General features: G+C 44.3%; 1 protein-coding gene across 1 annotated transcript in view; it reads left to right on the top strand.

Moving 5' to 3' along the window:
• Positions 1 to 5,918: 5,918 nt before the first annotated feature.
• The window catches only part of LOC147087278 (putative G protein-coupled receptor 139), a 102,923-nt gene continuing 96,644 nt past the window's right edge, over positions 5,919 to 12,197 (top strand). Inside the window, exon 1 of the mRNA XM_085978141.1 lies at positions 5,919 to 6,003. Within this exon, the coding sequence (XP_085834267.1) occupies positions 5,919 to 6,003 (85 nt within the window). The remainder of the gene's footprint in view (positions 6,004 to 12,197) is intronic.

Raw genomic sequence — 12,197 nt, forward strand, 5'->3', positions numbered from 1 at the left:
TGTGTGACAGGTCCTGTCACTTTAAAATGTCTGTGTGACTGGTCTTGTCTCTTTAAAAAGTCTGTGTGACTGGTCCTGTCCCATAAAAGACTGTATGACTATTCCTGTCACTTTATAAAGCCTGTGTGACTGGTCTTGTCTCTTTCAAAAGACTGTGTGACTGGTCCTGTCTCTTTAAAAACACTGTGAAAATGTTCCTGTCTCTATAAAATGCCTGTGTGACTGCTCTTGGCTCTTTAAAAAGACTGTGTGATGGGTCCTGTCTCTATAAAAAGACTGTGTGACTAGTCCTGTTTCCATAAAAACTGTGTGACTGGTCCTGTCTCTTTAAAAAACCTGTGTGACTAGTCTTGTCCCCTTAAAAAGCTTGTGTGAGTGCTTCTGTGTCACTGGCTGTGGCTCTGCCCTCTTGTTTAGGTGTTCATTGAATTTAATCTTCTTAATTGGATAATATTCAATGATTTTGTTATTCACTGATGAACCCAGGTGAGGCCTGTGATCAGAGCGGGGCGGCAGCACAACTTGGCACACCCATTCTATGATTCTATGATGCTATGGTTGCTACTGCCTATACATTCTCAATTTGCCTATCCATCAAAAGGCGTCTGATAAAGTACCACACAGTACCAACATTGAAGCCAATGGGATTAAAAGTTCAGTGTCAACATGTCTTGTAAATTGGATTTAAAGCGACAGAAATCAGAGAGTAGTGTTAAATTAAATAACAACAGTAAAATGCTGGAAACACTCAGCAGGTCAGGCAGCATGGAGTGAGAGAGAAATAGTCAACATTTCGGGTCGAACCCTTCGTCAGAACTGGAAAATGATGGGAAGATAGATTTTAAGCAGGGGCAGGGAGGAGGGTCGGAAAGAACAAAGGGAATGTCGGTGATAGGATGGAAGGCAGGAGTGATTGACTGACAAAAGGGATGATGGTGCTAGGAAAAAGGAAAGGTAATGGGACAAGATAAGATACAAAATATAGCTCTAGACGATGTGCAAATGATGATTGCAGCAACATTAAAAGCTGCCATGTGAGCAAACAAGAGAAATAAATATAAAGAAATACAGGGTCCGCTTTAGAGTGTGAAATTGTTGAACTCGATGTTAAGTCCAGAAGGCTGTAAAGTGCCTAATAAAAAGAGGAGGTGCTGTTCCTCGAGCTTAAGTTGAACATCATTGGAATCGTGTAAGAGTCCGAGGATGGAGAGATCAGGGTGGGCGTGGAGCGGTGAATTAAAGTGGCAGGCGACAGGAAGCTCGGGGTCACCCTTACGGACTGAACGGAGGTGTTCGGCAAAGCAGTCACCCAATCTGTGTTTGGTCTCCCCAATGTAGAGGAGACCGCATCGTGAGCAGTGAATACCGTAAACTAAATTGTAAGAAGTACTATTAAATCGCTGCTTACACTGGAGGAATGTATAGGGCCCTGGACAGTTGGAGGGAGGAGATAAAAGGGCAGGTATTGCATCACCTGCGCTTTCATGGGAAGGTGCCCGGCAAAGGGGAAGGGGTGTTGTGTGTGATAGAGGAGTGGACCAGGGTGTCATGGAGGGTGTGGTCCCTTCGGAATGCCGAAAGGGGAGGTGAGGGGAAGATGTGTTTGGTGGTGGAATCACGCTGGAGGTGGCGGAAATGGAGGAGGATGATCCGCACAATGTGCAGCCTGGTGGGGTGAAAGCTGAGGGGAAGGGTCGCTCTGTCGTGCTTGTGGGAGGGAGGGGAAGGGGTGAGAGCAGAAGTGTGGGAAATGGACCGCTCACGGTCAAGGGCTGTGTCAACCACAGTAAGCTCAAGTAACAGCACCTCATCATTCTATTAGGCACTTTGCAGCCTTCTGGACCTAACATCGACTTCAACAATTTCAGACTATAAATTGGCCCCTGTATTTCTTGATATAGATTTTTTCCTTTTGTTTCCTCACAAGAAATCTGCTAATGTTGCAGCCTGCATCATTCACACATCATCTAGAGCCTCCTTTTGTTTCCTAACTTGTCCCATTTCCTCTCCTTTTGCCTTACACAATCATCCCTTTTGTAGGTCAATCTCTCCTGTCTTCCATCCGATCACAGACCTCCCCTTTGTTCCTTCTGCCCCTCCTCCCTGCCCCTGCTTAAAATATCTCTTCCTTAACTTTTTCCAGTTCTGTCGAAAGGTTCATCGTGAAGCGTTGATCCTGTTTCTCATTCGATGCAGACTGACCTGCTGAGTGTTTCCAGCATTTTCTATTGTTATTTCAGATTTCCAACATCTGCAGTATTTTGCTATTGTAATAGTGTCAAATGGTTGTTTTTCAGTAGCTGGGAAGCATACAGTGGTGTCCACCAGGGGTGCATGTTCGGACCACGGTTCTGTTATCTACATCAATGACAAAGATTTGGGTACACACCACAGAATTTCAAAGTTTGCAGATGTCAGGAAACGCATAAATGTTAATAAACGGTGAGAAGGGCAGTCAAATATTCAGGAGGGCACAGACAGTCTTGTGAAACGGGCAGAATAATGACAGATACAATTAAACACAGAAGGGTGAAGTGATACATTTTGGCAGGAATTATGAGCAGCGGCAATATAAACTAAACTGCACAATTTTAAAGCGAGTGCACGATCAGAGAGACCTGGGGTGTACTTATTCCAATCTTTGAGGGTGGCAGGACAATTTGCGACATGTGTTCATAAATGCAGGCTTTGGCTTTACAAACTGAGGGAAAGATAACAAAATTCTGGAAGAAAGGCTAACCTTTTCTAAATCACTGGTTAGGCCCCTGCTTTAATATTGTGTCCAGTTCTAAGAAACACACTTTAGCCAACAGTTCAAGGATTGGAGAAGGTGTCGAGGAGATTTACCCGAATGGTACCAAGGATATGGGATTTCAGTTACCAGGAGAGACTGGAGAAGCTGGGATTGTTCTTTTTTAGAGCAGCGAAGGTTAAGAATCATAGACCTTTACAGCACAGATGGAGGCCAATCAACCCATCGTGTTCACGATGGCTGCAAAAGAGCTATCCAGCCTAATGCCACTTTCTAGCTCTTGTTCCATAGCTTTGCAGCTGACAGCCCTTCAAGTGCATATCCAGGTACTATCCAATCTTCCTCTTAACTAAAATTCTCCAGTCCTGGCAACAATGTCGTAAATCTCCTCTGTAGCCTCTCCAGTGGAATCACATCGTTCCTGTAATGTGATGACCAGAACTGTAATGAATACTCTAGCTATTACCTAACTGGTGTTTTATACAATTCTTGCATAACCTCCCTTCTGTTATATTCTATGCATCGGTTAATAAAGCAAAGTATCCAGTATACATTCTTACCCACCCTGTTTAAATGGTCTGCTACTTTCAGAGATCTGTGGAGATGCGCTTCAAGGTCCCTCTGTTCCTTTACACTTCTCAGTATCCTACCATTTATTGTTGATTATCTTGTGCTATTAGACCTCCCCAAATGTATTACCTCTCACATATCCAAATTGAATTCCATTTGCCAAGTTTCTGCCCACCTGACCAGACCAATGATATCTTCCTGCCGGCTACAGCTTTCTTCCACACTATCAACAACACAGCCAATTTTTGTATTATCTGCAAACTTCTTAAAGGTGCGCCCTACATTGAAGTCTAAATCATTGATATATAACACAAAAAGTATGGGAGCCAGTACTGAGCTTTGTGTAACTCAACTGGAAACAGCCTTCGAGTCACAAAATCACCCGTCTACCATTACCCTTTGATTCCTGCCAATGAGCCAATATTTGTACCCAACTTGCCACATTCCTTTGGATGCCATGGGCTTTTATATTTTTGTCCAACCTGTCATTCGGGCTCTTGTCAAAGGCCTTGCTAATATCTATACAGACTACGGCAAATAGAATGCCCTCATCGACCCTCCTCGTTACTTCCTCGAAAAATTCAATCAAGTTACTCAACAAGACCCTCCCTTAACAAATCCATACTGACAGTCCTTGATTTTACCATGCCTTTCTAAATGCCGATTTATACTGACTGTCAGGTTTTTCCAATAATTTTTCCTGCACCGAATCCAGGCTGACTGGACTGTAATTGGTCTATCCCTTTCTCCCGTTTTAAACCACTGTAGAGAGTAAGAATTACTCCATTCCTCTGGCGGCATGCCAGTAGCCACAGAGGATTAGAAAATAATGGTCTGACCCTACACTGTTTCATCTGTTGCCGGTCTTAACAGTCTGTGAGACATTTCACCCGGGCCTGGAAATTATCTACTTTCAAAGCTGGTAAGCTGTTTTACATTTCTTCTTTCACTATATTTATATCATCTAATATTTCAGACTTCTCCTCCTTAACAACAATGTCAGCATTAGCCCTTCTGCTGTGAAGTCAGACACAATGTATTTATTAAGGATGAATCCCACGACTCCTGCCTCCACCTTTTTGGTCTCTAATAGCCCGTAATCTGTCTTCAGTTATCTTCATGATCTTTATTCATTGGTAAAACATCTCTGGGTTTTCCATGATTTTACTTGTCAATATCTTTGATGCCCTCTCTGTGCTTTCCTAATTTCATTATTTAATTGAAACCCTGCGATCTCTGTACTCCTCTGGGCTTTCTGTCTTATTTTGCTCCTGGATACAGTCAAACTCTTCCCTTTCCCCCTTATCCTGCCCTGTATGCCTCGTGACATCCAGGGGACTCTGGATTTGGGAGGCTCGCCCTGTTGCCATGAACCCTCACTAACTCCTCGTTGAATGCCTCCCACTGCTCAGGCACTGATTTCACGTCAAGTAGCAGTTTCCAGTTCACTTTTGCTAATCACATCTCAGCTTAGTAAAATTATCCTTTCCCCAACTGAGAACTTTTTCCTCGTCTATCCTTGTCCTTTTTCATAAAGGGAGATTCAGTACAGATGTTCAATATCATGAAGGGTTTTGATAGAGTAAGTAAGTCTGTTTCCAGTGGAAGAATGGTGGGTAAACAGAGGACACAGAATAAAAATATTTGGAAAGGAACCACAGGAGAGATGAGAAGAACTTTCTTTACGCAGTGAGTTGTTGTGATCTGAAATGCACTGTCTGAGAACGTGATTGAAGCAAATTCAGCAGCAACTTTTGAAAGGGAATTTGATATTTAGTTGAAGGGAAAGTGATTTACAGGGCTCTGGCTAAAGAGTAGGACTAATTAGATAGCACATTCAAAGTGACAGCAGGGACACGATGTGTCGAATGGCCTCTTTCTGTGCTGTACTATTCTAAGATACTATGAGCAAGAGACAGAGAGAGACAAGAGGGAGAGAGATAGAGTGAAGGATAGAAGTAAAAAATAGAGACAAAGACTGGGAGAGGTAGAGAGGGAAAGAAATTAAATTTTAAAGGGGAATTGGATAAATACTTGAAGGGGAGCACTTTGCAGGACTATGGGGAAAAGAGCAGGGAATGGGACTAATTGGAGGGGTGAGGCCATTGTTGGCGTTGAACACATGGATTAGAATATTAAAATCGAGGTATTGCCGGATCGGGAACCAATGTAGATCAGTGATCACAGGGGTGATGGGTGAACGGGACTTATGCTAGTTAGGATATGGGCAGCAGAGTTTTGGATGAGCCCTAGCTTATGGATGCTTGTAACTGGGAGGCCGGTTAGTGGAGCATTGGAATAGTCGAGTCAGGATTTAACACAGGCACAGATGAGGGTTTATGCAGTGGAAGCACGGAGACAGATGATATTATGGAGGTGGTAGTTGGCTGGTCTGGTGATTCATAGGATATCAAGTCGGAGCTCATCTCAGCTTCAAAGAGAATGGCAAGGTTGCGAACTGTCTGGTTCACCCTCAGACATTGGCCAGGGAAGGGGACTGAGTTGGTAGATAGAGGAAGGAGTTTATGGCGAGGACCGAAGAAAATGGCTTCTTTCTTCCCAAGATTTAAATAACAAAACAGTAATTCAGTAAAACATGGTTTACAGATCAAATTGCTGGATATGGAGAATTACCAGGGAGACCAACAGCAGCAAAGATGAGAGAGTAGCTTACAAGACCAGTAAGACAGTTGGCAAAGCTTTATAGAGTTAATAGCTGAATTCGGAGACTTACCTGGAATAATAGTCGCAGCAAGGAGAGAGTGTAAATGACATGAACATTAATACAGTAAAATATGGTTAATAGAATAGCTGGATAGAGAGACTTACCAGGAACAACAAAAGAAGCAAGGAGTGGATAGTAAATATATTGAATAACCTTAAGTGCCAACTGTATCCGAAATTCTAATGGTAGTCCATCAGAATATGCAGCAAGAATGTCAAACTCCCAAATAAAACTCCTGCCGATTGTTGTAACATTCCAATTTACTGCTCTCAGATTCTGACCCATTGTTGCAACATTCCAATATACTATTCTCAGATTCCGAGTCCCTCTCTGTGGAGCAGCGTGCTGATCACTGTTAGCGCTGGAGGTAATGCTCTCACTGGCACTATAGGATAACACATTGTAAGGAGACCCTTATTAATAGAAGAGGGAAACCCTGCACTGATAAAATTTGAGTCCACAGAGACTGGCATTCATTGCAGTCACTGAACAAACACCTTGAGTTAGCCCTTGGAGACTAACATTAATTACAATCACTGAACAAACAGCTTCAATTAACCCCTGTCCATCCCGCAATTCTTATACCACAGCAAAGTAGAACATTTCCCTGGCCCAGATGGGATGTATGAGAGTTGATGAGGGAAGGAACGGTGGAAATTGCGCAGGATCTGGCCAGAGTCTTTGAAGCCTCCTTGGATATGGGAGTGGTGCCAGAGGAATGGAGTGTTGCAAATGTTACACCTTGTTAAAAAAGGAGTGCGATGAACGCTTTTACTACAGGCCAGTCCCCCTTACATCGGTGGTGGGGAGCCTTCTAGAGGCCATACTCCTGGAGAAAATTAAATGACACTTGGAAAAATCATAGGATAATAAATGACAACCAACATAGATATGTTAACAGAGATGTGTCTGGCAAACCTGATTGAGTTATTTGATGAAGTAATGGAAATGGATGAAGGGTGTAGCGTGGTTGTTGTTGTGTATAAGGAATTTAAAAATGGGGTTGATAATGTGCCATTGAATAAAGTTGTTAGGACCAAAGGGGAAATGGTAGCGCTGATCTGACATTGGCTAATGGACTGAAAACAAGAGCAGTGGTGAAAAGCTCTTGTTCAGACTGGGAGGAAGTACACTGTTGCACCCTCCTGGCGTCGCTATTCGGACCACTGCTCTTTTTGATATATATTAATGATATAGACATATATATATATAAGAGCATAATTTGAACATTTGCCGATGAAACTGAGGGGATCGAATTAGGCTTCAGGAGGGCATAGATAGACTGGTGAAATTAGCAAACTGATTAAAGGTGTCACTGACAGCGCTAGTAAATGGCACTGACTCATCAGTAACCTGCTCACTGCAGCTGACTTTGCATTCCACCAGGACCACTGGGCTCCATGTCATTACAAACATGGACAAAGAGCTGAATTTCAGAGGCGAATTTAGAGTGGCTGCCCTCGACATTAAGCCATAATTTGAACGAATGTCGCATTAAGGAGCCCTCCTAAAACTGAAGTCAGTGGGAATCACGGGGAAATCTCTCCACTGGCTGGAGTCATACATATCAAAAAGGAAGATGGTTGTGATTGTTGTTGGTCAATAATCTCAGCCCCTGGACATCACTGCTGGAGTTCCTCAGGGCATTGTTCTCGTCCAACCATCTTCAGCTGCTTCATTAATGATCTTCCTTCCATCACCAGGTCAGAAGTGGGGATGTTTGCTGATGACTGCACAGTGTTTAGTTCCATTCGGAAATCCTTAGATGATGAAGCATTCCATGCCCGCATGCAACAAGACCTGGCCGAATTTCAGGCTTGTGCTGAAAGGTGGCAAGTGACACAAACATCGCACAAGTGCCAGGCAATGACTACCTCTAACAAGCGAGAGTCTAGCGACTGCCGCTTGACAATCAATGCCATCACCATCGCCAATTCCACCTCCATCAATATACTGGAGGTCACCATTCACCAGAAAATTAACTGGACCAGCTGCATAAATATTGTGGCTACAAGAGCAGGACAGATGTTGGTATTCTGAAGCGAGTGTCTCAGCTCCTGCCTCCCCAAATACTTTCCAACATCTACAAGGCACAAGTAAGGAGTGTGTTGGAATACTCTCCACTTGCCTGAAAGAGTTCAGCTCCAACAACACTCAAGAAGCTCGATGCCATTCAGGACAAAGCAGCCCACTTCCTCGGCACCCCATCCACCACCTTAAACGTCCACTCCCTCCACCACCAGCCTATCGTGGCTGCAGTGTTTACCATCTAAAATAAGCACTGCAGCAACTCGCTCAGGTTTCTTCCCAGCACTTCACAAATCCGTGAACTCTTCCACCTAGAAGGACAAGGGCAGGAGTCGCATATGAACCCCAGCAACTACAAGTTCCCCTCCAACGCACATGCCATCTTGACTTGGAAAAATATTGCCGTTTCTTCATCATCGCTCGGTCAGAATTCTGCAAATCCCTCTAACAGCACTGTGGGAGTACCTTCATGGACTGGAGCTGTTCAAGAATGCTGCTCACCACAAGCTTCCAAATGGCAAAGAGGGATAGGCAATCAATGCTGGCCATGCCAGCTGTGGCCACATCCCATGAAGGATTTAAAATAATTTAAAAATGTCAGAAGGCTGATTAAAATTAATGTAGAGGAGTGAGAAAGATAAACCTGGAGGGAAAATTATGAGAGGCAATATAAACTAAACTGTACAATTTTAAAGGGGGTGCAGGAAAAGAGAGACATGGAAGTTTACATACACAAGCCTTAGAAGATGGCAGGACAAGGTGATACGTTTTTAATAAAGCGCATTGGCTCCTTAGTATTCTAAACCGAGGCAGACAACAATAGCAACAAAGTTATGCTGAATCTTTATAAATCACTGGTTAGGCCCCGGCTGGAGTATTGTGTTCAATTCTGGTCACGATGGAGACTTGCCATGGCGCCTCCCAACGGTTCAATAGCAACACACAGCACTGACCCGTGAAGGAACTGCCTGAGGAACCCAGAGAGCAGCGAGACACACAACATTCCGGTGTAAACAGACAGAGAATATTAATAACAGGATTGATAAAACCAAACAGTGTATCTGGGTTTAAATCTTAAGAATGTGAAGCATGGAGAATGGCAACCATTTAAGTTTAAACTGCTGCCCCGGCAGTTACAGCACGATTAGATACAGAATAAGTTCCATCTACACTGTCCCAACAAATATTCACAGGGCAGGTACAGCACGCGATAGATGCAGTGTAAAGCTGCCACTACAATGTCCCGTCAAACACTCCCAAGGCAGGTACAACACGGGTTAGATACAGAGTAAAGCTCCCTCTACACTGTCCCATCAAACACCCACAGGGCAGGTACAGCACAGGTTAGATACAGAGTAAATTTCCCTCCACACTGTCCCATCAAACACTCCCAGCACAGGTACTGCACAGATTGGATACAGAGAAAATCTCCCTCTCCACACTCCCATCAAACACTCCCAGGGCGGGTACAGCACAGGTTAGATACAGAGTAAAGCTCCCACTACACTGTCCCATCAAACACTCCCAGGGCAGGTACAGCACGGGTTAGATACAGATTAAAGCTCCCATTACACTGTCCCATCAAACACTCCCAGGGCGGGTACAGCACATGTTAGATACAGATTAAAGCTCCCACTACACTGTCCCATCAAACACTCCCAGGGCGGGTACAGCACATGTTAGATACAGAGTAAAACCTACAGTACACTGTCCTATCAAAAGCTCCCAGGGCAGGTACAGCACAGATTAGATACAGAGTAATGCTCCCTCTACACTCTCCCATCAAGCACTCCCAGCGTAGGTAACGCACAGATTAGATAGAGAGTAAAACTCGCTCTACACTCTCCCATCAAACACTCCCAGGGCAGGTACAGCACGGGTTAGATACAGAGTAAAGCTCCCTCTACACTGTCCCATCAAACGCTCCCAGGGCAGGTACAGCACGGGTTAGATACAGAGTATAGCTCCCTCTACACTGTCCCATTAAACACTCCCAGGGCAGGTACAGCACGGGTTAGATACAGAGTATTGCTCCCTCGACACTTTCCCATCCTCTGAGTGGGGCTCAGTACCACTGCCGATATGAGGTCGGGTAACACAGCAGGCCGGGGATGGGGCATGGGCTTTTCCTACTCTGTGTGTGGGGCTCAATACCACACCGGGTGTGTGATCAGGTAAACTCAGCACAGAACGGGGACGGAGCCTGTGCCTTTCCCAATGGTCACTGCATCCCCTCTCTCAGTGAAGCCGCTCCCTGGGATGCTCTGCTCAAGTCTCTGATATGGATCAGTTTTGAGATATCAATTCCTGTTTCTGTCGTCCCAGTGTATTTAAAGTAATCAATTTTCTTCCTGGAACAACTCATTTGATTTTCCAACAAATGGCTTCTGTTTTGCTGTCAACAGCTCAGCTCTGTGCTATTATTGGAGATAAAAAAAAGTGTGATCACACCCAGTATTTAAGCACATTCTGTCAAAGGATAATTAACTGCTCAAATGACCACAGCACATCGGAATTTACAGAACAAAGAGAGAGTCACATCTCCCTCTGTCTATAATCTGCTACGCACTCTTGTTTGTCTGCTATCATCTCTTTCTTCACTATCTCTGTCACCCCCTCTCTCTCCCTATCTATATCTAATAAACGTGCCTATCTCTCTATTTCCATCTATCTCTCTTCTATCCCTATAACCCTCCCTCTCGCCCTATCTGTATCTAATAATCTCTCCTCTCTCGATCAGCATCCGTCTCTCCTCTATATCTGTCATCCCTCTCTCTTCCTATCTATATCTAATAATATTTCTTCTCTCTAGACCTATCTATATCTCCTCTATCCCTATCACACTTCTACTTATCTATATCTAATAATCTCTCCTCTCTCGATCACCATCCATCGCTCCTCTATATCTGTCAACCGATCTCTCTCCCTATCTAGTAAGATTATAAGCACATAAGGACATACAAAATAAGAGCAGGAGTAGGCCATACGGCCAGTCGAGCCTTCTTGACCATTCAATAAGGTCATGGCAGATCATCGACCTCAACTCCACTCTACCGCCGGATCTTCATGTCCATTGATTCCGCTAGTATTTAAAAATCAAACTATCTCAGCCTTGAATATACTCAGAGGCCCAGCATCAGCCCACTGGGGCAGAACATTCCAAAGATTCACAACCCTCTGAGTGAGATATTCCTCCTCATCTCGATCTTAAATGGTCTGCCCCTTATCCTGAGACTATGCCCGCTACTTCTAGACACTCCAGCCAGGGGATGCAACGTCTCAGCGCCTAACCCTGTCATTCCTTCCAGAATCCTCTATATTTCAATGAGATCACCTCTCATTCTTCTACACTCCAGAGAGTATCGGCCCATTCTACACAATCTCTCGTCATAGAACAGCCCTCTCATCCCAGGATCTCTCCGCTCTCTATCACCATCTATATCTCCTCTATCTCTGTCAACCTATTTCTCTCTTTCTATATCTAATAATCTCTCCCCTCTGTCTCTCCATATATCTCTCTCTGTTTCTGTCAATCTGTCCCTCATCCTCACTCTGTCTGTCGCACCCTCTCTCTCTCTCTGTTGCACCCTGTCTCTCTGTTGTCTGTCTCTCTCTCAGTCTCTATTACTCTTTCTCAGACTCTTTGATTCTAACTCTCTGTCTGTCTCTCTAACTTTCTGTTTCTCTCCGTCTCTCTAACTGTCTCTTCCTCTCTCTGTCGCTGCCTCTTTCTCTGCTTCTCCCTCTCTCTCTGTCTCTCTGGGTCTTTCTCTCTTTGTCTCTCTTTCTTTAGCTCTCTCTCTCTGTCCATCTGACTATAGGTCTCTCTGACTATCTCTCTCTCTCTCTCTCTATCGCTATCTCTCTCTCTCTCCCTCTGTCCCTCTCTGTCTCTGGTAGTCTATTACTCAGCACATAATCTCTGTTTATATGTCTGTATCTGTCTCGTTTTGTCTCCCCATCTCACTCTTTCATTCTTGTCTCGGATTCTGGCTCTCTCAGCATCTCTGTGTCGCTCGATCTTGTCTGCCCAGTCCTCTTTAGCTCTGCCTACCTCTAACACTATTTCTATTCCTCTCTCTTACAGTCTGTCTATGTCACTCTCCGGTTTTCACTCTCATT

The sequence above is a fragment of the Somniosus microcephalus genome, unplaced genomic scaffold (assembly GCF_052327205.1).
Source record: "Somniosus microcephalus isolate GS21.2 unplaced genomic scaffold, FLI_Smic_1.0 unresolved_chr6, whole genome shotgun sequence".
Classification (NCBI taxonomy): Eukaryota; Metazoa; Chordata; class Chondrichthyes; order Squaliformes; family Somniosidae; genus Somniosus; species Somniosus microcephalus.